The following is a 24,456-nucleotide window of genomic DNA, read 5'->3' as shown; positions in this document are numbered from 1 at the left end:
TAAGGAAGCTGATTCGGCTGCCCTCCAAGTAGTCTATTTAGTATTCCAGCTTCCTTCTTCATTCATTAAATTTCCAATTTATTACAATTATTCCCACATAATCAAAGGACAACTTATCTAGAATTGCATTGTGTTCTATTTATTTAAAAAAATTTACTTTAACGAAATTTGTTACCAATCTCTCAGAATTTCATCAAGAGATTATTACTAACATCTCAGCACTCAAAACTCATCACAGTATTTTAATTTAAACGGTTGGGCCAAATTTTGTATTTGTCAAATCTCGAAATATTCTAATTTAAATTAATCGTGTTGTTAATGGAGATGGAAGAAAGTCAAGGGTAGGTGCTGGATGATGTGATGACTGACCGTCGGTGCAAACGAATTAGTTTAATGGACAGTTGGCGACATACACTTAGAAGTATGGTAGTCAAGATTGATTGATTTAGTAAGAAGAGAGTAACATTTGAACAAACTTGCCCTTAACTATTCAACAGAAGAATCGAATTAAACTAATGATGTAAGAAATAAGGCTAGCGTCTTCAATCTAAATTAAATAATAAAAAGTTGAAGAGGAAAGCATACTGAAGTGAGTTACAAGATGATTAAACAAGAATCCTTCAAAATCAATATGACTAGTAAGTTCCTAGCATCTTGATCATCTTTACAACTGTTGATAAAGTGGTTAGTGTGAAATTGAGATACACCAAGCAAGCGTGCTCCGATGGATAAGATCAAAGATATTTTATTTAATGTTTTATTAACGTTAATTTTACCAACCATAAAAAGAAATCAAATATAGATTTAAAAAATATAGGTAGATTTTGTGCATAACACCGGAACAAACTCGGCATTAAATGTTATTAATTTGTAGAAAATTTGTGGGTATCCCAGCCTTTACACAGGCCAACTTTTTTAATAATTTGATACAACGCGCTGCATAATGATGTGCAAAAAAAATTGTTCTTTAATCAATTCATTTCGAGGACATGATTTTTTCGCTTAAAGGCGCCATGTTCGATTGATTAAGATCAATTGTATAAAAAAAATAATAAGAAACAATGACTTAAGTTTTATGCATATTGAAAAATAGTGATACGACATAAAGCTTTGTATGAAAATTTTATTATAAGAAGTAATACATCGTTATTTTTATAAATAAAACCGCTACTTTCGAGCAGAGTTATTAATTTACAGCAAAGAAATTTAATAATAATTAATATGTAATGCGCTTCCAGGCATTCTTAACCATCTTCACCTAGCATGGACCTTTGTTTTCCTTCCTTTGCCTTTTGGGTCTGGGCTCTAGTGTATTCCCTTCTATACAAGTTTATAATTAACTTTTTGAGATCTTCTCTTTTTTTAGATACTTGTATTTCTGATATAGGTTCTAGCGTTGATAGTTTTTTTTTCCTAAAAATATGGTTCAACACATTTTCCAGATTACACAACACAAAGACCCCACAATCGTAAGAATTAGTTTGTTGCAAACTTTTTAAACTTTCAAAATCACATTTAGCATTTTTATCAACATAATCGGCTATTTTCGCTGCTAATTCTTTGGCTGCCAGTTTGTTGGTACCTTCCGATGAATCTAAATGATAAAATTTGAATTCATCGCGAGAAAATATCAGTAAACTCCAATGAGAACCTCCTGGAGAATTGGGATTAATGCAATCGTTCAATGTCATCACAGCATACGCTTTACGTCTAAAATGAATTGGATCTAAAAATATAGGTAGATCTGGTGATAGTTTTATGCATTGAGTTACTTCGGGACGTACGAAACAAACATCGAGATTATTGTACTCTTCATTTTCCAAATAATCCATATAAAATCCAATTAGAGTATCATTTAGCCAATGCGGACCTTCCAATAATTGTACATCTTCTTCATAAACTATTGAGTCATAATAATTTAGAACTATATTCCCCTTCACAGACATCTTAGTTTAACTTCTTTGAGACTAAATGTAATTATCAAAAAGTACACTATCATAACTCTGAAAATACTACAACTAAGTGTACAAAAGACGGAGGCCTGCCTTTTTTAGAGAAATACTAAGACATAACTCACTAAAATGAAAGGAGGTAATGTTGTCGTAAAGGTTTCAGTTGTCAAACTCAGTAAAACAAAACAGCTGATATTGGTGCTAATATTATTTATTATTCAGATGTGTGGGTAGATTGCATTTAGGTTATATTGTGTACGGTGGTGTTCGCGTAATTTGAGAATGTCATTTATGGGAGTTAGAGGAGGTCAGATATTAACATTTCTCGTTAAGCAGAGTTTAAAAAGAAATGCTACGACTAGGTGCCTTTCGTCATTTCGAAACAATCAATTCACTCTGGATAACAAAAATTCTAGGTATTTGTAATTAATTGGGACGTTTAGATATAATTATAATGTCAGCAAAAGTTTAAAATGAGTTTTAATTTAACTTAGTATTAAGTATTAATGACTATTTGATTTGATCCTATCTCTTTCATATAATTTTATTTCGTAATTTAATCATCAAAACAATTTTTCACCAAGTATTTTAAACTTTTAAAGTCAACGTATTTTCGTTGACAATCAGATTTGTCTATGTATGCATTTTTATTTTCATAGATTTTATTGTCCACTTATTTTTCTACATTTGCATTTGATTCAGTTGACAACTATATCAGTGTATTGAATAAATTCCTTATTCATATGATGCACTACTCGGAAATAGTTATCTGGTTAAAACAAAAAAAAATCTGATTATTAACTTTATTCATCATTTAGTGCAATAATTCATGAACAGATTTTTTGAACTGTTGTGTGCACGAGAACTAAACAGTAATAAATCCCTATTTGATAGATTGTGTCAAGCATCGTTAACAACATTAATATAACAGTGTAACTTTTTATAAAATACGTTCTCGCTAAGGTTTTTTTAACAGTTACTGGTAATAATTAGAACTTTTTCTTAAACTCATTTTCCTGAGGAAAGACCGAAATTGTGTTTTCTCCACAGAACAGAAGGTTAAAAAAGCAATACCCTCTCTTAAATATAGTTTTATTTCAGTTTCAAAGAGACCTCGGGTTCCTCAAGTTTTCGCGGCCATAGGAACAATAAATAAAATAATTAGTATCCTGCTTTGATATGAAGAATATCTAGTTTATGTTTAGAAAAATAATAAAAAGAGAGCCTTCCAAATTCAGGTTATTTCGTCGAGTTTGTTATTTTCGGAGTTAGATGACTTAAGTGTTGTTTTGAGATGAAAATTTATAATTATAGTTTGAGCCATTAAGCATTTTCAGTGCTCTCAAGTACATATTAAATCAACTTTTCTTCTAGTCTAGGAATTACTTAATATTTTTAGGAAATTGAACAATAGCTGAAGAAGGAAAAAAGTTTATTAGGTTCTTATAAATCCAGTTAATTATATTTTAATCTTGTTAATTACTTTCAGCTATACTCCACTTGTGAATATTGATTAATTATTATTATTAACTTGTGGATTAGGAGAGAATGATTATTTATACGATAAAAGAATTTTTTTTTTTCCTACGTTTACAAAAGTAGTTATTAATTATTAAATAATTATTTTTAATTTGTAATCTAATTAAAGTTGTTGAGAAATTTGCGAGTAGATAAGATAAAACGTCTTGTTTACAAAACTAATTTTGAAGTTTCAAGGCTTTTATTTATTTTTTGTTAAAATAACTAGGAAAACTGGTTTAATATTGCCTGTATACATTTTCAGATATGAAAGTAATATACTTCCGGTCGAACGAATTTGTTACTCATGGCAAATAACAAAACGAACATATTCCAGCCTCCCTGATCACTTCAAAGTACCGCTTCCGGCCCTTTCTCCAACTATGGAAATGGGGACCATTGTGAGTTGGGCAAAAAAAGAGGGTAATCCTTTGTACATATTACACGCCATAGTACTGATATATAAATTGATTATTAATTTCTTTTTCTTTATAGGTGACAAATTAAATGAAGGAGATTTATTAGCTGAAATTGAAACTGATAAAGCAACAATGGGTTTCGAAACGCCAGAAGAAGGTTATTTGGCTAAAATCTTAGTTCCTGCGGGGACAAAAGATGTTCCCATTGGCAAGGTAGGGATTTGTTATTCCAGTTAACAAAAACCCAGGTATGTTTATTGAACAGACAGCTATTCCTCAATCTGGAAAAGCTGAAAAAAATATTTTGTTTTATATTATACTAACAGGTTTCAGTTTTTCAGAGGTAGATACATCATACTTATTTAGGGAATTATATTTCCACCAAAGTTTCAAAGCCACAGAACACTTATCGACAATTTGATATCATTTTAGTTTCTACATTCTTAAAAAGAAAAATCCTATTCTTTTTTCCTTTTTTTTAAGCGCGTCAACTTCTGATGTCATTGGCGCCCGGAGCTTTTTACCTAAGTCTGCCGACCACCGGTTAGTGTTCTCTCGTTATAGAAAACACTGTCCATCACCGGTCAGAGAGCTGTAAGAGGCTCCTAGGAAGAGAAAATCTAAGGGCCAGCAGCTGGATTCGAACTCAGGGTCTCCAAGTCAGAATCCATTTGACGCTAATACGCTAACCTTCAGCCAATCTCTTTCCAGAGAGAAAAATGAGATTATCATACTTAATACAATATGAAAATTTGTCTTATTACATAAATGTATCTTGTATGCATTTGAATTCTGGGCCTGTCCTGCCTTCGTTTGTAAAAATAGGCAAAGGTATGTAAAATAAATAAAGCACAAAAATGTGGTGCTAAAGAAATGACAAATAATTCCAAACCTCTAAAACTATTCATTGGTTGTAAGTATTAATAGGCAATAATATACAATATTATCCATATCTAAACTATCTACTAATTTTGTAGTAGTGCTTAACGAAGCACGCCTGAAAAATGGCAGTACGTACTACTGCTTAATTATTGGTTAAGTGGTCTGAATGAATTATAAAGTCATACTTAGTCATTAAATTCTATTTACCTTTTTCAGATAGTTTGTGTTATTGTTGAAAAAGAAGCCGATATACCAGCCTTCAAAGATTTTAAAGACGAAGGTGGTGTGATTCCTGCTAAGGCTCCCTCACCAGCTGTTACTCCAGCACCGCCTCCAACTCCAAAACCTGCTGAGCCTGCTCCTGAAGTGTCTCCTCCCAGTCACGCTGTACCATTAACAGAAAAAGGTAGAATATATGCGAGTCCAATGGCACGGAGATTAGCTGAGAAAAAAAACATTCGTCTGGAAGTAAGTAGGATAACTTTCGATATGTGGAAACCTTTGGTTTTAATATTCTTAAAAACCACACTAGACTGAACTAATTCGTAAATAATTTATTTTTAGACGGTAGAAAAAGGCTCTGGTTTGTTTGAGTCCATAAAAAGTAAGGATTTAGCGTTGCTGAAACCTAGCGCGGCACCAGCAAGGGTTGATAGGCGTCCTGGTTCAGCTTATACTGATATACCTCTTTCAAACATTAGAACAGTAATTGCTAAAAGATTATTGCAGTCCAAACTGGTATTTTTTATTTAATTGATAACTTTATTAATCTATTATCAATTGATATTTTTAATAATAATATGTACTTTCTTAGACTATACCACACTATTATTTAACAGTGGAGTGTTGCATGGATAATATAGTATCACTGCGCAAGAATTTAAATATTGCTCTTGAGAAAGAAAAAGTTAAATTAAGTATAAATGATTTTATCATTAAAGCAACAGCACTTGCTTGTCGTAAAGTACCTGAAGCTAATTCTGCATGGATGGATACTTTTATTAGGCAGTATGTGTTCTATAAAATTACGGTCTTGCCTTCAAATCTATTTTATGGCGATTTAGTATTAAAATTCTAATAGAATGAAATAACATTTCCATTAGATTCAATACAGTGGATGTTAGTGTAGCAGTGAGCACTGAAAGAGGTCTGATTACACCAATTGTATTCAATGCAGATCAGAAAGGATTAATTGAAATTAGTAATGATGTGAAAACATTAGCTAAAAAAGCAAGAGAAGGGAAACTTCAACCTCAGGAATTTCAGGTAATGAACGGTTTTTGTACATTTAGCAAAAGATTTCTCGGGCTTGAAAGAAATCTGTGCTTTTAAATACTGTTCAGGCACTAAATTTAAGTTAGTTTCTCAAATTAGAATTACAGGAAACGTTGATTTTATCCATTTTCTATTTCTGGCCGGTTTCGGTTTTTCTTCCATTTCATTTGATTTTATATTTCATCAGAGAAGTCGACAAGTGTAGCGTACGACCAAAATATTATAAGTGGCAGTCAAATTTTCCATACCAAATAGATAAATCAACCTCTAATGATAGTTGAAAATATTTTTCCAATTTAAAACACTCAAAAACGTGTTTTCTTTCTCAAGAATTTTACTATATATGTTTCCTACAAGCAGAAATATAGACAATAATGATATAACAACATAATTAGAGGTTGTTTTTATAATTCACCTTAATAATCGGAAGTGGCCTTGCTATTATTAGGTTCGTACTGTTAACTTTTGAAAGCAGCTATTACCTTACACAAAACATTCAATGAAAATTCCTCCTAAAAATTCTATTTCATTGTATTCCTTAATTTAAAACCATGGGAATGTTTCTGTTTCGACTGAAGAGCTTAATTTGTTTTCAACACTCTTATCATTAAAGTGAAAACCAGTTAGCAGAAATTAAATATTTTGATAAATTTATGACTGGAGTCATGAGAGGTATTCAATAAAGAGATGAGATATCAGTAAAGTTAATGAAACCAAACTTTATTTTTCCAGAGTTTCTCTAGACGCTAAGTTTTCCGTTTCAATCATATGTATTTCTTCTGTTCTATCGACTGTTATTTCTTTGATTGAGGAATATTCCTACTGTGACAGAATAAATATTTTCTTTTTCTTTGTTTTTGAAAAGCAAATTTCACAGCACTGGTACAATGTATTACTTTATTTTCCCAAGGTGTTTTCTTTAAGTCTCCCTGATTTTCAACTCCTATCCTCCATTCATAATTGGAATTTATTAGGATGTATCAGTGTTGCTTGAAATTGTTTAAGTTGATATTAGAAGGATTAGGAGTAGGGCTTCTCTCTAAATTGATGTTTCTGGGAATTCTCCGGTTACCACTGCCAATTAAATATGTTGTTAAAATTCGTAGTTAACTGAAAATCTAAATAATATTTTGAACTACAATAATAAGATAAGCTGTAAATATAGTCATGTGAGTTTTTCACGTCTGTGTTGAACACAAAAATACTACTACTATTACTTCTAAGGCATTTACTTGTTAAAAACATTCAGGGGCCTAAAATTAAATTAGCTTTCTTTCTTTAGCTTTGGATTATTAATATTTACTATAATAGTATAAATTGGTAAATAAAATAGATTGTAACAGTAAAGTATTTTAGGCAGGTTTAACATCCAACTGATTAAAAGCTAATTTAACGTGAGATTACTTTTACTGTTTCTTTTCTTTTATATTTTTTTCAACATAACGTAATAATCGGTAGTAATCCGCGGGTATCGAATTGAGTGCCTCCTATAAAATAAAATTAACATAAAGTTAAACTGGGTAACATTGAAGATCTACATCTCAATCAACTTTTGTTATGTTTCAATCAACGTGTTTCCTTTGACGTTTGATTGTGAACAAACATTATTCCCCCACAAAAATTTAATTTTAATTTATATTAAAGCGTCCTCAGCTTTTCTAGAGGTTGAAATTGTAAATTAATAAATGGTTTTTTTCAGGGTGGAAGTATTTCTGTATCTAATCTAGGAATGTTCGGTGTGAATCATTTCTGTGCGATAATTAATCCACCACAAGCTTGTATTTTAGCCATAGGAACTACAGTTGAAAGGATGGTACCGGTAAAAGGAGTAGGGTAAGTGATATTTCCGGAAATCTAGATTCTAGATCGAAATTATGTTACGTTGATATTCTATCTCAGATTCGTTCAATAATACGCATTTTATTGTAAGTTGCAAAACACGTTTACTAATATTTTTGCATTACGGAAGAATTAAGACGATTTAACGCGATTAAATGTTAGTAAGAAATAAGCGCTATAAGTAATTAACAAAAACTTACAGTTTAAAATGTTAAGTATAAGGGTTGATTAAACGCCAAAAGGTACACAAATCAGCGAGTACCCAACATTTCATTAATACTTCATTAATAGTTAAGTAATTCTACTGCATTAATTTTCATTAATAAGTTATTTTTTAGAATTTATTAGATGTCACAGACCCTTATGCTGGCCACTTCATTTATAATATTTTTTTGTTATAATTATGATAAATCACATAAATATGTACAGGCATGTTAAAGTAGAAAAAGACAAAGTTAGAGTAGGCTACTGTCTTGAATTTGTCTTACCGAAATATTCGTGAGCACAAATAACACACAGTTAATAACAAGTAGATTATTCAACAACAATTATTCATTTCTCAATTGTAATTTAATTTAGTCCCCCTAATTTTACTTATAGTCAAATACTGGAATAATTAGCTGCCCTAAAAATATGCATATCTTATTTACTTTATATTACATATATACAACATTGTGGGATGAATACCTAGATTGAGAATGTACTCGTAATTGAAGAAAACTATATTATTTGCGATAAAGCCAGATAATTATTACCTATTATTATAAACGTTTGACTACTACATAAAATAACAATTAATTTAATCGAAGAATGAACTTAAACCGACGATTTTTATTTAAAAATAAAAATAAATAAATAAAATAAACTAAATCATTGATGTAAGTTTTTTATAAAAAAAAGTTTTGAATTTTTTAGCCTCATAATTTTTTTTTATTTTTTGTAACGTTTTTCTTTTTAACCTGTAATTAATAGTTTCATTATTATAGATAACTAGATATTACAGTCAATCTACAGTGCTACTTGAACACATATTTTGTAGACGAAAATGGCCAGCATAAGGGTCTGTGACATCTAATAAATTCTAAAAAATAACTTATTAATGAAAATTAATGCAGTAGAATTACTTAACTATTAATGAAGTATTAATGAAATGTTGGGTACTCGCTGATTTGTGTACCTTTTGGCGTTTAATCAACCCTTATACTTAACATTTTAAACTGTAAGTTTTTGTTAAGGAGATTTTTGTACCTTTTGGATAGATTTTCCTTTTTGTTTATTTTACAAAGTTACATATCTTCTTTACAGATTTTTTTAAAATTTGGAATAAACAATTCTATCATTATAATCTGATAAGGTGTTAAGTCGGAACCGTAACTACCAATGGAGAGATCTTTTTAAAGAATGATTATAGTTGCGTTCCCCCAAACCATCCTCAATAACAATTTTTTTGAAAAAGCGTTTTGAATAACATAGGAAGGTATTTGTACGTAAATAGCAAAATTAAACTGCGATTTCAGTACTTCCTTTTAAGAGGAGTAAGAAAAATAAACTACGATTGCAGTACTTCTTCCTAAAAGGCAAAGAGGCAAAGATCTTTTAATCGAACGACAATTCATTGATTTAAATCGGTTCACTCATTGATAATTTAAATGATTGCAGTACTTCCTCTTAGTAGGTGCAAGAGCATCAGCAACGTAGAGGAGCTTTAACCACTTATTCGAGCTGAATTTTATCAAAATCGGACTAAGCGTTATAGAAATATTGGTAATAATAGTTTTAGAAAGGGCCTTATTTGGGTGGGGCAAACTCCCCTTCTTATGAGGCACGGCGTCGAGACTTTTAAAGTGCAAATCTGTACAAAATTTCGATTCGAATGACCCTTTATTCATGCAAATCGGTTCACGTGTCGATAATTTGCAACGATTGCTATACTTCCCCTTAACAAGTGTAAGAGCAGATCGTCGCTTTATTGTTAGGTAGGGGAGCCCTAACCCTATCATCCTACCAAATTTTATCAAAATCAGGCCAAGATTTACAGAGTAATTAGTAATAATAATTTTGGAGGGGGCCTTACATAAAGGGGGCTAACTCCTCTCCCATTCGATGTACAGGATCGAGACCCCCAAAAGGCACATCTACATAAAATTCCGAATCGAATGACACCTCATTCATGAAAATCGGTTCGCGCGTTTAGGCGCTACGTTGTTTACAAAAAAGGTAACAAGAAGAAGAAGAAGAAGAAGAACAAGAAGAACAAGAACAAGAACATTTTTTGAAAAAGCCGTTTTTACTCATTTTTGGCAACTTTTTTCTCGAAACCTATAAGATCTGGGTTGTTGCAAAAAAATTACAGTTATAAAGGAGGGTTTGCCCTATAATTTAAAGAAAATTTGGGAATTTTATCTTTTATAGAAAAAGAGAAAAAAATTGTCAAAGTTGGGTGTTTTTCAACGTTACGCTTTTTCGTGCAGTTTTTGATGGTCAACCCTTATACAACTGTCCTACCGGACAGTTTTAATAATATTTGAGGAGATCCCACTTACGTGGGGCTAATGCCTGAAGTTAGGTATATAATACAGCTTCTGTTCCATCAACACCTAAAAGATAAATCTATACATTTAATCTCAAATCAAATGATATGTAATTTAATTCCTAAAAATCGGTACGAAAATTAGAATCGATTGCAATCTCTCTCCTTAGTAGGAGTAAGAGCAGGATGGCAATTTAATGTTAAACAGGGAAGCCCTAATCCCTAATTTCTGCCAAATTTTAACAACATCGGGCCAAGATTTATAGTTATACCGGACAGTTTTAATTGTTAATAATAATTGGTGAAGCTAACTCCTCTCCTGTACCGTGTATGACGTTGAGATCCCTAAAGTAAAATTTAGAATAACCCAAAAAATATTTAACCCAAAATTTAGAATGAATACTTCATTCATGAAAATCGGTTCAAGCGTCGATGTCTTGCAGTACTTCCCCTTAGTAGGTTAAAAGCATGATGGTCCTGCCATGTAAGGAAGATTTAACCAATGTTACTTGCTAAATTTTATCAAAATTGGCCTACAATTTTCAGTCATTAGAATAAGTTTTAGTGTTGGCCTTACTAGCACGGGGCAAACTCCTCTCCTCATGATGCACAGCATCAAGACTTCTAAAATGCAAATCTATGTAAAATTTCGAAATAAATGACCATTCATTCAATGAATAAGGTTCACGCGGTGATAATATGAAACGATTGCAATAATTCCCCTTAATAGGTGTAAGAGCAGAACGCAAGACTTCTAAAATGCAAACCTACGTAAAATTTCGAAATAAATGACCATTCATTCAATGAAAAAGGTTCACGCTGTGATAATATGAAACGATTGCAATACTTCCTCTTAATAGGTGTAAGAGCAGAACGCAAGACTTCTAAAATGCAAATCTATGTAAAATTTCGAAATAGATGACCATTCATTCAATGAAAAAGGTTCACGAGATGATAATATGAAACGATTTCAATACTTCCCCTTAACAGGAGTAAGAGCAGAACTTCGCTTTAATTATGTTATATAGGGGATCCTTAACCCTTTCAACCAGTCAAATTTTATCAAAATCGGGCGAAGATTTACAGAGTTATTAGTAAACAATAATTTTGAAGGGGGCCTCACATTCATGGGGCTAACTCCTCTCCTAATCGATTTACAGCGCCGTGACCCCCAAAAGGCACATCTACATGAAATTCCGAATCGAATGACACCTCATTCATGAAAATCGGTTCGCGCGTTTAGGCGCTACGTTGTTTACAAGAAAGGTAACAAGAAGAACAAGAAGAACAAGAACAAGAACATTTTTTGAAAAAGCCGTTTTTGCTCATTTTCGGCAACTTTTTTCTCGAAACCTGTTAAATCTGGGTCGTTACAAATAAATACAGTGATAAAGGAGGGTTTGCCCTATAATTTAAAGAAAATTTGGGAATTTTATCTTTTATAGAAAAAGAGAAAAAAATTGTCAAAGTTGGGTGTTTTTCAACGTTACGCTTTTTCGTGCAGTTTTTGACGATCAACCCTTATACAACTGTCCTACCGGACAGTTTTAATGAAAAAAAAAAAAAAATTGAAACACATTATGAAATTTTCGCAAGGTAAAATACTTTTAGATGGCGTTGTAAACAAAAAAAAAAACTGCAGTAAGAATATAGGTATAAGGGAAGGTATAGGATTGAATTTTACAAAACGCGTTAACTTTTTTTTTTCACAAAAATATACTCCTTTTATCGTGATGCATTAAGTATGAGAAAGAAAAATCAAATTGGAAAAATAATCTGTTAAGTGGTCCGCTCTGATCATTTTTAAAGAAATTGTAATTACATTATAAATTAAATATTATTTTTACTTCTATTAAAGTATAAAATTTAAAATTAAAACTAATTATTTAACATATTAGTTATTGAATTATTAAAATCATTAATGAAGAAGAAAAAAAAATTCCCCCCTTTGAAATCCCCTGAGGAGCGTTTGTCCTATATTTTTAGAAAAAGAGAAAAAAATTGTCAAAGTAGGGTGTTTTTCAACGTTACGCTTTTTCGTGCAGTTTTTGACGATCAAACCTTATACAACTGTCCTACCGGATAGTTTTAATGTAATAGTCTAGGGTTTGTGGGAGCAAGCGCTAAGTCACCAATCATCCGAAGGTTACCTTTGCATTTCATACGCCTTCTATGCCTCGCAAAACTGTAGAAGTTACTAGACCCGCTACGAGGATGTTTAGGTTAGACTAAGATAAACTTTTTATTTTTTATGGTTTTTGAATTTAACGCCAAAATATCTACATCTGTTTAAAATATTCAATGAAAATTATTTAATTTCAGTGTCAATGTTTGAAATTGTGTTAAAATGTAATACTCTTAATTATTTGTTAATTCTAGAGTTGCTAAGAGTTTTATGAGCGTTACTTTAAGCGCAGATCATCGTGTAGTAGACGGTGCTGTAGGAGCTCAATGGCTTGCAGCTTTTAAGCAACTTATTGAGGAACCTTACAAGATGCTGTTGTAAGATTTAGATTCCATGTAGACAGGTATTTTTACATTTTATAAAGAACTGTTAATCTTTTTTGTCCATAACAATTTTATTTACTTATATTAGTAGCTAATCTATTACGTCTTACATTTTTGTTAGATAAATAAAGCTTTTCGTTGTACAGACCTGTTATTTTAGGAAACTTACGGTGGAAATTATGATATCGTTAACGAGGGGTGGAAGCACGTAATTAGTTTTAAGAAATATAGAATTAGTTACTAGAACTTTCGAATTAGGGACTTCCCAAATACAAGTCCACGCTCATGAGCACTCAACCGATCATCGCAAACGAATTATATTTAACAAAATGAAAAGTGGCATCTCATGATTATATATTTTAATCGGACCAATAAATTGTCACATCAAATGCGGTCATTGGTAGTCTATATCTTTTTATTACCACAAAAATAATCTAATTAGTTTATAATAAAAACTGAGGCAAATCAATAATTTTTAATTCATAAACATTTTGCGAAGCAAATAACTCAGAACTTCAATTGTTTGAGAGGTTGGTATTAAATTAAGAAAGGCAAATAAAAAGGTTCTTATAAAATACTATAAATAAAATAATCTTAAAAATAATTCTTATCAATTATTATTGCTTTCTGAAGTGGATTTCTACTTAAATTCGCCAGCAAAATCAATATCTATCGCACATGAATTAGCTAATCTATAAGAGCGTACGATATTTGTTTTCGGGTGCTGGATAAGCTCGTGTTATGTTTCTTTGTAGGCCGATTGTTTTTTATTTATTAATTTCAGTTCAAAACAAATGTTTTTTTTTTTCTTTTAATAAGAATTAATAATTAAAGAAGTAACCGTGAAGGCGTATAGAATAAGCAGTTTTAGGAAGGCATTGGTTAATTAGGCACTCTTTTGCTAACCACTCACCTAATCCTTTCCCTAATAAATATTATTATTATTATTTTATGCGCTAAATTCCCAATAAAAACGATCAAAGTTTATTGAGAAATATTTTTCAGCATTAAATTTGATTAAAGATAAATGTATAAAATATTTTAATACTAAAAGTATTAATTTTTTTTTACTTAGGTGGCTGATTTATCCAGACAAATTGCTCTTCCTTGCCCTTTGGCGGAGGGAACTTGAATGGGAAAAAGACATTCTTCTCCCTTTTTACTAATTTCTTAGGAAAAAAGGTGATTGCCAAAAATAAAAATATGCTGCTATAGATTAAAAAAATACAAACTTAATTTTTATTCATTTGTCCAAAGTTGACAATATAGGATTTGTGACTGAAATCATTTTTACTACATAAGTCTACAATAGTAATTTATTATGATGGATAATACACAATGTAGATAACCATATAGATATATTTATTTATACTGGAAAAAGAATTTTATTTTATCATAACTTATGTATATTATTACTCAATATTTTCAATCCTCATATTGAGGAACGAAATGTATAATTCAATTTATCAATTTGATAAAAAGTTAGGAGAGATGTATTTATTCGAAATATAGAAAGCTATTTTTCAAATCAATAAGCTGTCCGTGTAATTAAGAGTAATTGATATTTTTCTGTGTATCTTATTAAATTTTATTTTCGTATATTTTTTTAATTTACAAATTATTTCCCTTTAAATTCTGTTCGAAATTTTTGAAAAACGGTGCCAAAGATTTAAAAGCACAAAGTATTCTTGTATCGTGTTTAAAAGTAAAAAAGGGTTGAATTATATTTAATTTTTGAAGCAATAATATACTAGTATAATAAAATGAAAAATTAATAAAAAAGAAATGCTCAAAATCCTAGTACTGATTTACTCCAATAAAGTATTTTTAAGTAAAGTATTGATTGATCTACATTCATTCTAGTTCAAAGATTTCTCGCTACATTTAAATGACGATGATATGATAACGTTTAGTACGAAGGTGACTTTTGTTTTTTTTACAGGTAAAAACTTACCACAGTTTTTGGGTAAATAAATTTCCAACTTAACCAATGCCAAAGTAGTTGTACTAGCCAATATTAATAACAACAAAAGATGCTAAATTTGTGACGAAGAAAGCCGCTTGTTCGAAATGCACATAACATTTATTTAAGTTCTTGTTAAGTATCTCAAGGGGTATTTTTTAAGTTAAGCTAAAATTCGAAATTTGTAGAAATAAATTAGAACCTTCAAAACTCAGCGAGTGAGGTATCCACTGCTGTAATCTGAAAGTAGAATCCTGAAAATGGCGGCGTGGAGCTACCCTCCCCCCGAACTGGTGAAATAACTAGTAAAATAACATTATACCTTCAGTATTAAGATATTAAGAGTTGAACCTATCGTTATATTGTACATTACACACAGGTGCCAATCTTTGGAAAATTTCCTTTTTTTTATTTTAATTTAAAATTTGAATAAAATATACACCGTTTCGTACCTACTTATTTTCAGGTTTTGTCTGCAAAATGATACTTTAGAATTAAGTGTGCACTTTCCCCTATTTATTTGGTTAGTGGTTGAAATACATAAATTATCATTTGATTTGCAATTTATTTTTGTGAAAAAGCAATCCATCGATATTGTATTTTACGGGTATATGGAATCTGTAAATTTAAATCTGTAAAAGATTTTCCCAATAAGAAGTACTTATAATTACAATTCAATATGTACGTACATAAAAGAAAAGATTTATATATGGTTTATTATTACAAAATAATAAATTATATAATACTTAAGACAAATATAAGTAGCTGATTTATCTGACGTAGCACGCATGTTTATTGTGTCGCTAACCGGTTCGGAGCTAATTTATCAGAGGTAATTAATCAGTTTGGTGTAGAGAATTCGACTTCATGTTTCCGCCTTCAACCAATTCTAGCCACATTATCAAATATAAGTAGACTTCTTGCTCTAAAGTACTGTATGTTAACTGAAAACTTAAAACCATTGGGTAACATGTTTTCTTGTTTTAAACCATATTTTTCAATATAAATTATAGTTCGTAACCTTTCTAAGAAGGCATCAAAACTAATTGTAGCATTATTCATATTGAAGAAGTTTGACATTTTCTTTTGATAAAACATTGTTTAACCCACTTAGCCAATCTTAAACAATTTAGCAAGATTTCACATTTTTGAGAACGTAATTGTACAAAAATTTAACGGCCAAGATAACTTTTACTTTTGTTTCAGTAATCATACATGTGTAATGTTGGACGACTTTTCAGCTTGTTCAAGCAGAGCTTGTAAATTACTCTCAAATAATTCACACCTTATAGGCATATCCAAAGAATAAAATGGATTTTTTAAAGCAAAGTCGGCATAAATTTCATATATTCTTTTCAAAATGTTTTCTAAACCAGTCTGCGCAGGATCAGCAACTATCATAAATTTGACTCCTGAAACAAAAACAAAATTAGTAATTTAAAAAAAAAGTTTTTTAGTCAAATAAATAATCAATAATAAAAGTAAAATTATACAAATATATATATATATAGGCCTCGTCCAATGCTAAGATTAAATTATGTGCCACAATAGACACAGGGATACAGTCGTTTGAGTTGTCTAGCCTCAAGGAATCTGTGTGAAAAGATCTCTGCAGAAATGGCCCAAGGGTCAAAAACAGAGTATCTGAAGATATCAGGCGTCCCCTCAAAGTTGCCTTTTTGTTTAATGCAGGGCTCTTCCTCAGGTCAAACTGGGTAATAATTGGACTCCGATAAAGACTATCACATTATAAAGGCCAAGCGATTAGAGGCGAGACCTACAAATCTAATATGTACTGTGGTAGGGGTTCGATTTCCGGTCTAGGCCTTGGATTTTATTTAATGCTTAATATGAGAACTTTATAGTTATGTATGTACGCTAATGGTAGTTGGACGTAAAGCCTGCCTTAAAAAGTAGGTATACCTTTAGTATACCTTTTTTTTACATCACATGATAACTTGCTGAATGCAGCCTCAGAAAAATCAGTATTTATTTATTTATTGCTACATAGCTAATTGCTTTAGCAATGGAGATGGCCTATAATTTAATTTTTAATAATTACATATAGATGTACAAAGAAAAAGAAATTAGGTACATATCTTAAGGAAAACAAAGTATCCTCAATTTAACACATAAAATAAATAATATAAACCAAATAATATAACAAAAGATACAAATTCTTATCCTGAAAACAAACTAACATAAAATATAAATATTCTTAATAAGTACTAAAAAAGAAGAAGAGGGAGAGAGAGAGAGAGAAAAAAAAAGGAACTAAAATAAAATATCACTCTCCTAAAACAAAACTTCTAATTTTGGCAGCCTGTTTACAGAAGTTATACAAGGAATTTATCTGTTCTTTAGAATGTATTGTGAGAAATTGCTCAAACCTGGAGTTTGAACAAGAGGCTGGACAATAATATTTAGTGATGAAATATGATCTAATCGGCGAATAGGTTTGACACTCAAACAAAAAGTGCAGAATGGAATCGCTGCCTAAAGTCTTACAAACTGGACATATTGCTGTCAAAAATATATGTATGGGCATTAATATAGAGTTTCGCTACTTTTACTCTGCAGAGACGGATCTGAGTTACAATTCTTAATTTAGTTATACTGCAGCCCACATTTAGGTAACATTCAGTATTTCCAAAATTAGAGACTATTCTGTATAGATCATTGTACTTGCTATTAATTACATCTCCGGAAAGAAATTTATTTGTAAGCTTTGTAACAACAGATTTTCTTTCAGTTTTCAGAATATTAGGGTCTTCAGTTAAGTAAATATCAAGGCAATCAATAGAGGCCATTGTTTCCCTTATAAACGACATCCAATCATTAGGATTTTTCTTTTGAACTGATTTACACCTGGACAGAATATTAAAGCATATACGTGGTAGGCGCGAAGTGTCCATTTCAAGTATTTTAACCAAAAGATTATACATAGCTTTGAAAACATTTACTTTGATAGGTAACGCTCCAAATTCTATACGGACAAGTGAGTTGGAAGGAAAAATCGGTGAATGTGGAATCTGAAGACACTTTTGAAAGAGACTTTTATACAGAATGCTAAAAAAGCCAAACCTTTTGATGGGAGATGAAGTCTGTGCTTAGAGTAGAATACATTTAGGCCACTGAAGCTCTAGAAAAGTTCGCCATACGCAATGCCAGCCTCCATATCTTATCTGATTGCATAACAATCGATATTTTGCATTTGAAAAGAGCGGGGAATCAGAAAAACTAGAGGGAAAATCCTGGACTTTACGAAAAGGGGTGATTTTTGCAGCTAAACTTTAAAGGTGACTGGCACAATCTTTTGGTTACAATAATTATGAGTACGTCACACTCATTTAATCTAACAGTTTCAATCTAACCAGCTAATCTCAAATTTTTAATTACATTATAAAAAGTTTGAACTTGCAATTGTACAATTTTATCTTTGTTAAATATTTTTGCACCTTACAAAATTACACACCAGTTTATAAAACAAAACACTAATTTACCGGTTAAGGTTTGAAAGCACTGAAGCTTGAAAGTGTCAGCTTCCAAGAGTTCAATTCCTGAACTTTTTGGCTCAGGACTTAGCTGACTGGCGAGAGCAAAAAGTGGATAAAACATGCTAGCAAGAAAAATTTTTTCGTTAGTGGTTACTCTCGGCCTAGTAAATCGTAAAGTTAAAGGATAATTTGATTTATCCTCGATCACTTCCAACGCATCTCTGCCGTCATCTAACTGAGTTCCAGAAACTGTTATTCCATTAACAGCCATTAGGGTATGACCAACTGCAGAAGAAAATACAAAATTATTTTATTGATTTTTCAAAAAGAAATCAAGTAATCGATGATTACATACCCATTATTCCATCATGTTGTCCAAAACTAACCACTATCTTTTTATTTTCATTCACTAATTTTAAATCAATTGGATAGTTGAAAGTATGCTCAGATACAACTTTGGGAACATTGTGGTCATGATTAAAGATTAACCCTCCCGATTTAGAAACAATGTAAACTCCATAAATAACCATCCTGTGTAAAACAAGGAGGTTTCAAAACGTTATCCTAGTTTATTGTTTCCTCTTATTACACCTCACACTTTTTACGGCATCTCTGTTTTTAACCGACAAGTATGAAGGTTTTATAACCTCTCAACACAATCTTATTAAGCAACATTTAGATTTTTATGCAATCGATAATTATCGCATTTTAACATTTCTCTTAATTTTCTTCTTCAGAGATGATATTGATGAATTTCAAAGAGAAAATTTGTTTCTTGGGTTAGCTACAATGTTAAAAAGATTAGTTTTTGATTAGAATTCTAAGACTTTGTTTAAAACTGCTCTGCTAAATATATATTGACTACAAGGAATGATTTAATGTTAGAATGTTTTTTGTTTTTTTTAATCCTGATTATTCTTAAACTTGATTGTTAATCATTTCGCTAAACCAGCAATGAAAGCGATTAGTAGTGATAGTTCACCCATAATAAACATCTGAAAAGAAACCTCCACCAATACGGTCAGGTATCTTCGAAATGTCTTCTATCCCCGTTTTGTTATGCTGAATCTTAAATAGGTTATAAATTTTAGATGTTTTGGAAACTTTTGTATTTTATCTGATGATTGATTAATAATCATGTGAATCTTGTTAAGAAGCAGTCTTTTGGGCAGCTTTTAATTTATATTTTAAAGTATTTTATTTTCAAGGGCTTGATACCCTATTTCTTTGGTGAAAGTTAACAGAATTAGTTACTACAAAGTGTAAAAGATACTTTTAGAGAGATTCACTGTGAAAATAGTCAACTTAAATGGAGAACATAACGGTAGGCATTATTAGTTATTCCTAGTATAAAAAATTATCAATCAATAATATGTGCCTTTTCTTACGCAGACTGTTATAAGGGCCCTTACAAGAGGCTTCATTGATAGTTTAAAAGGAACAGTAGTAATATTTTACCTTGATAAAAGTATTAATGAAAAAGCAAGAAGAGGTTCTATTCCACAAGAAATTAGTAAGTTGCGAAGAGTGAGCGAACATCCAGCAGTAAAGCAGCAAAAACCACAAAAGTATTTATTCTTAGTACTACTTTATTATTTGATCGAGTGCCGTCTTCTTTAATCTTGTTGCTATTCTATTTTGATGAAAAGAATTGTTTTTATCTCTATATTCTGTTTTCAATTATTCTTTGTGAAATTAATTTATCTAAGAATTTATGCTCCCTCAAACCTGTATAAGACTCTGCTTCTATCATTAAAGTTTTATACTTATAATTTTGATGTCGCAGTGAAATAGATTTTCATGATTCTCTGCTTTCTCTGAAGTAATGCATGGTCTCAATGAATGTAAATGTTTTTATAGTTTGTTAAGGTATAAAGAGACGAAGAGAAAGGGCGTGATAATTAAGAGAATCATATAGATGCTAGAATTTAACTCGATTTAGGAATATGCTGCAATAGATAGTAATCCAAAAATTAATTAAGCTTTTTTAGGCAAAATGTATAAAATTTAACACGTTGTTAAATCTTTTTTTCAAAATAGTTTACAAACTTTATGACACATATGTTTTCGTAGATTGTGCACAATTTCAAACGGAATAAATATTCCTAGTTTTTATATCTATTCAATATATGACATAATAAGTCCTGTTTAATGTATAAGTATTATTTTTAGAGAAAAAAAAGTTTTGAAAAGGACATTACAGTGCTGCGGTTTAAATGGAGGAATATTTTGGCTGAGCATATTTTTATTTGAAGGCGCTGTACTTCCATTTTTGAAGTATATTATTTCACTTTTATTTGGAAAATCTTCCTTTGTGGGAAACTCCGTTTGGTCTTTAACTCATTCGATGTTATCACTAACATTTAGTACAATATGGGTCATGCCTCTTTTATTGCTCAGTAAAGTAGTCAACAGCCTCTGGTTTCAAGTAAGATTTAAAAATTGTTTATACTAATCAATGAATGCCGCGTTGGATACAACATATTAATTCAGATTAATTCTATAATTTATGTTTCGTTGTAGGATATTGCAGATTCTGCGTACCGACATAGTAGAGGACGTCCCCAACTGTTATCTAGCTTTGGGAAACTTATTGCAGATACAATGTTTAGTGTACTTATTCAGTTCCTATTTTTGATACAGGTAAGGACGTCATGTTACTAGTTAGAATGAGTTGTTAGAATAGAAGAATTAACATAACACGGATCGAATAGGAAATGACGTTAAAGCTAAGTTCAACTGTCTTCTACGTTTGTGAGTGAGTTCTGTCGTTCTCCGTTTTTGGATTATAAAAGTATGCATAAATTCTTTTAAACTTTTTTTTTGGCCAAATAGAAGAAATTTTAATCGCGCAATATTTAGGGTTGTGTTTCAATAATTGCTTAGTACAAAGGATGGCAAGGTTGACGCTATTAGATGAGAATGTGATCGTGGATCTCAAGATAAAAGCCATTATTAGAAGCACTTCAACATTTTTATTTTTTCTCTCTTAGTCAAATTTTGTCTTCATCCATTCCCTGCTAAAGATTAGTTTAATACTAGTTTGCGCTAATATTCTAGTAATATTAATACTAGTTTGGCATATTTATTATAATTACTATATTGTCATTTATTATATATAAACCAGCAAAAATCACGAAGAGTTTTTGACGGTTTATCTGTTTACTTTCCTTCTCATTATGTATATACTTCCCGCTCTGAATCCAAAAGTAGCTGGTACTCATTGCAGTTTTGGGATTGTTTTTATTATTATTATATATTCAGGCGCGTTAAACACAAGTCATTGGCGCTCGGAGCCATTTTCTGTGCACTGATGGCTTGCATATTCCATAATATCACGTTACAACCATCACCAAATGGACAGTGGCTCGTAGGATGCTTGCAGGAAGAAAAAATGCACTTATAGTTTTACTTTAATAGACTTATTGAATCACAGCCTTGTTTTAAATAAGTCAGTAAGGATGTGCATATGAATACGTTGGTTAAAGATGTAATCAAGGACTGATAATCTGTTTATATCTTTACCAAGTGCAAAGTATTGTTCGCTGAAATATAATTAATTTTTTGTTAAATAGAATCATTTTATTAAATTAAGTTAAATGAAATGAAATTATGTTATATCCAGTAATGAAGTAATGCGTTAAGTTCTTAAAGAACCAGCTGCTCAAATTAATAGGAATAACAATAACTTTTTAATCAAAATTTTATTTCATTTTTTTCCAGACATTGGTGGTCAGTTTCTTTCCAGTAGCTCCGTTTGGATATTTATTTTCACTGGTACATACTTGTATGCTTTACTCCTTATATTCTTTTGAATATAAAATGTACAATATGGGATGGGAATTACATAAAAGATTAAACTTTATTGAAGCTAATTGGCCTTATTTTATCGGTTTTGGTTTGCCATTATCATTCCTAACAAGCCTTACGACTTCATATATAATAAGGTAAGAAGAACATATATTATTCTTTAAATTTACATTTCTCAGATCATTATAACTAATATTAATTTTGACTTCTAGTGGTTGTATATTTTCCATATTATTTCCACTGTTTATAATCAGTGCTAATGAAGCAGAACCAGTTATTAATTCAACGTAAGTTTATTTCCAGTTATTAATGTAGTTAATTATTTTTAGGTCAAAACCTATTTTTCTTTGTTGTGCAAACAAAACTAAATCTGGTTCGAATTCTCATACTATTCTCTTTGTTCAAACTAGTATTTTGAACGAAAAGACCGCTTAAAACTAAAACATTTATTCAGAAAAGTGGCACATCCGCTCAACAGATTTGATTATTTGTCCTCACATTTTAAATCTTGTTCAATTAAAAAAAAAATTATCTCTTCAATTAATAATTCAAATTATCTCTTATTCTCAGCCTCTCCCTCCTCACCCCATGGAAGTTTGTTTGAACTTATCACTTCTGAAGACTCGCAGACTTAACTCTGATAACCCTATCAAAATCTAAAAAACCCTTTCATTGGTGTTCATCAGCTGCTAAACAGAATTATTTCTTAGTATCTTTACATCTACACATCATAAACATCTAAATTGCATGAGACTCAACTAACAACTGTATAATTAGCCCTCTTATGATAGAATTAAGAAATATACAACAAGATGAATTAATCCAACTATAACTATTCAATTCTTTGGAGTCATTTTTGAGAAAATTTCAAAACTGATAAACCCTGTTCAGTTGAAGTTGCATTTCAAGTTGGCTAATATTGTCCAAAAACTTATTTCAGAGTTACATACATGTTGGAATACTTTCTACGTTTTTCTTTTTTGAGTGAGCTTTCAATTATATCCAGTCCGATTTGCAACTTCGTTCTCTGCCTTATTACATTTTTTTCCGTGTCATTTTAATAGTTGTTTCAAGGAAAATTGTTTATTTTCTTTCTTCTTTTTTTTGTACATTGTTGTGGGGTGCCCTTTTTCACTTAACTTTCTGTTGTTTTTCCATATTATTTTTATTTATAGTTTCTTTTCTTTTGTTCTCAAACTCGTGTTCTCTTTTTTCATTTTTTTTTTTTTTTTTACTTTAAGTGCTGCATTTATGTTTCTTAGGGCAACCGAAGGGTTGAAGATCCTAATTCTGAATAAATAGAATGATCTTAGGGACTTAAAGTTAACGGAATTAAGTTACACTTGAAGACAAATGATCCATAATATCTTCGCAAAAATTTTACTTTTAAGACAAAAGATACGACTTTGTGTTTAATGACATTTACAAAAAATAAATTAAAAAAATAATGATCTCTAATATTCATGAAAACTCAATTTTTAATCCCAAATCTTTTTGTACCAATCTGACACTGAATGGTAAAAAAAAAAAATTGTTATTGTTTGGGTGATAAATTTATAACATTTCATTAGTTTATCTTAGCAGACAGCCTAGACTATTATTATTAATAAAATATTCACAGAATACTGTGTACAAGTTATAAGCCATTACAAAGGAGAGCTGTGGGTCCGAGCGGTCCTTGTGCCTTTGTCTTCGTGTTATATTTATGGTTCATCGCATTATGGTACTTGCTGATTATTACGATATACCATGTTTATGATATAAAGGTTATTTTGATAGCCTAGACTTATGAGAGCCGTTAATTTTTTTTGTCCTTACTTGATAGCATTTAAAATGTTTGGTTGAAATATTTTTTGTAGATTAATAAAATTAATTTTCTTTCAGGCAAACACAACTTCAGTTGTTTTCACCGGTAATAGCTTTGTCTAACGCTCTTTTTCATCGCACGATGACACCGCTAGTGGCTGACAAAAATCGCATTAAAAATAGTTGACTGATAGATATAGTACATTATTTTTAACAATGGCTGTGAAATATCTAGTGGTTGGTAAAATAACATGGCCTTCTTATTTATTTATTACTCGCTTTTTAATTAAATGAGCATTAATTTATTTTAACTAATTTCTGTTTTCTTTTACAATTAAACGACATAAAGGTGCCTTTTCTTTTATTGAAATAAATTTTAACACTATTTCTCATTATTGGACTACGTCGAATCCCAATCCTAAGTTGTACCTATATTTTTCAAACAAAATATTTTTTT

The 24,456-nt window shown here is 30.7% G+C and overlaps 4 protein-coding genes across 7 annotated transcripts; 2 read left to right on the top strand and 2 right to left on the bottom strand.

Annotated features, from left to right (window-relative positions):
* Window positions 1-1,103: 1,103 nt before the first annotated feature.
* LOC141451193 (sentrin-specific protease 8-like) lies at window positions 1,104-2,110 on the bottom strand. The gene has a single exon (XM_074122398.1). The coding sequence runs from the start codon at window positions 1,944-1,946 to the stop codon at window positions 1,245-1,247; it is 702 nt and encodes a 233-aa protein (XP_073978499.1). The 5' UTR covers window positions 1,947-2,110; the 3' UTR covers window positions 1,104-1,244.
* A 59-nt stretch (window positions 2,111-2,169) lies between these two features.
* Window positions 2,170-19,707, top strand: muc (dihydrolipoamide S-acetyltransferase muc). Of its 4 annotated transcripts, XR_012456573.1 has the most exons (11): window positions 2,170-2,368; window positions 3,736-3,893; window positions 3,966-4,102; window positions 4,988-5,239; window positions 5,336-5,509; window positions 5,586-5,779; window positions 5,875-6,037; window positions 7,746-7,879; window positions 12,795-12,943; window positions 13,999-14,105; window positions 14,866-19,707. XR_012456573.1 is itself a non-coding variant. In XM_074122376.1 (10 exons), exons 1-9 carry the CDS (start codon window positions 2,235-2,237, stop codon window positions 12,919-12,921), a joined length of 1,473 nt encoding a protein of 490 aa, XP_073978477.1. In that variant the 5' UTR covers window positions 2,170-2,234; the 3' UTR covers window positions 12,922-12,943; window positions 13,999-14,524. The 4 variants fall into 4 exon arrangements, 3 of the variants coding, with proteins under 3 accessions (XP_073978477.1, XP_073978478.1, XP_073978479.1); XM_074122376.1 differs by lacking the exon at window positions 14,866-19,707 and having other exon boundaries at window positions 13,999-14,524; XM_074122377.1 differs by lacking the exons at window positions 2,170-2,368; window positions 14,866-19,707 and adding an exon at window positions 2,767-3,010 and having other exon boundaries at window positions 13,999-14,524.
* On the bottom strand, window positions 15,554-18,913 carry Trs23 (trafficking protein particle complex subunit 4-like protein Trs23). Its single transcript, XM_074122399.1, has 3 exons — window positions 18,739-18,913; window positions 18,390-18,668; window positions 15,554-16,298 (listed from the first exon to the last, which is right to left on the bottom strand). The coding sequence occupies exons 1-3, from the start codon at window positions 18,911-18,913 to the stop codon at window positions 16,096-16,098; spliced, it is 657 nt and encodes a 218-aa protein (XP_073978500.1). The 3' UTR covers window positions 15,554-16,095.
* tank (EI24 domain-containing protein tank) lies at window positions 19,565-24,351 on the top strand. Its single transcript, XM_074122387.1, has 7 exons — window positions 19,565-19,707; window positions 19,776-19,951; window positions 20,556-20,811; window positions 20,907-21,026; window positions 22,107-22,330; window positions 22,406-22,480; window positions 24,078-24,351. Exons 1-7 carry the CDS (start codon window positions 19,693-19,695, stop codon window positions 24,184-24,186), a joined length of 975 nt encoding a protein of 324 aa, XP_073978488.1. The 5' UTR covers window positions 19,565-19,692; the 3' UTR covers window positions 24,187-24,351.
* The last annotated feature ends 105 nt before the right edge of the window (window positions 24,352-24,456 follow it).

The sequence above is a fragment of the Rhodnius prolixus genome, unplaced genomic scaffold (assembly GCF_049639745.1).
Source record: "Rhodnius prolixus isolate KJV_2025 unplaced genomic scaffold, Rpr scaffold_8, whole genome shotgun sequence".
Lineage (NCBI taxonomy): Eukaryota > Metazoa > Arthropoda > Insecta > Hemiptera > Reduviidae > Rhodnius > Rhodnius prolixus.
The sequence above is the reverse complement of the archived record's forward strand: the minus strand, read 5'-3'. Positions and strand labels throughout refer to the sequence as shown.

Coding starts and splice junctions, on each gene's coding strand:
- Trs23 (XM_074122399.1), bottom strand. CDS start 18,913: ATGGTTATTTATGGAGTTTACATTGTTTCTAAATCGGGAGGGTTAATC. Junction 18,669..18,738: donor ACAACATGATGGAATAATGG/GTATGTAATCAT, acceptor TTTCTTCTGCAG/TTGGTCATACCCTAATGGCT. Junction 16,299..18,389: donor GTGCTTTCAAACCTTAACCG/GTAAATTAGTGT, acceptor TTTTTGTTTCAG/GAGTCAAATTTATGATAGTT.
- tank (XM_074122387.1), top strand. Junction 20,812..20,906: donor TCAACAGCCTCTGGTTTCAA/GTAAGATTTAAA, acceptor GTTTCGTTGTAG/GATATTGCAGATTCTGCGTA. Junction 22,331..22,405: donor ACGACTTCATATATAATAAG/GTAAGAAGAACA, acceptor TTTGACTTCTAG/TGGTTGTATATTTTCCATAT.
- LOC141451193 (XM_074122398.1), bottom strand. CDS start 1,946: ATGTCTGTGAAGGGGAATATAGTTCTAAATTATTATGACTCAATAGTT.
- muc (XM_074122376.1), top strand. CDS start 2,235: ATGTCATTTATGGGAGTTAGAGGAGGTCAGATATTAACATTTCTCGTT. Junction 3,894..3,965: donor GAGTTGGGCAAAAAAAGAGG/GTAATCCTTTGT, acceptor TTTTCTTTATAG/GTGACAAATTAAATGAAGGA. Junction 5,510..5,585: donor GATTATTGCAGTCCAAACTG/GTATTTTTTATT, acceptor GTACTTTCTTAG/ACTATACCACACTATTATTT.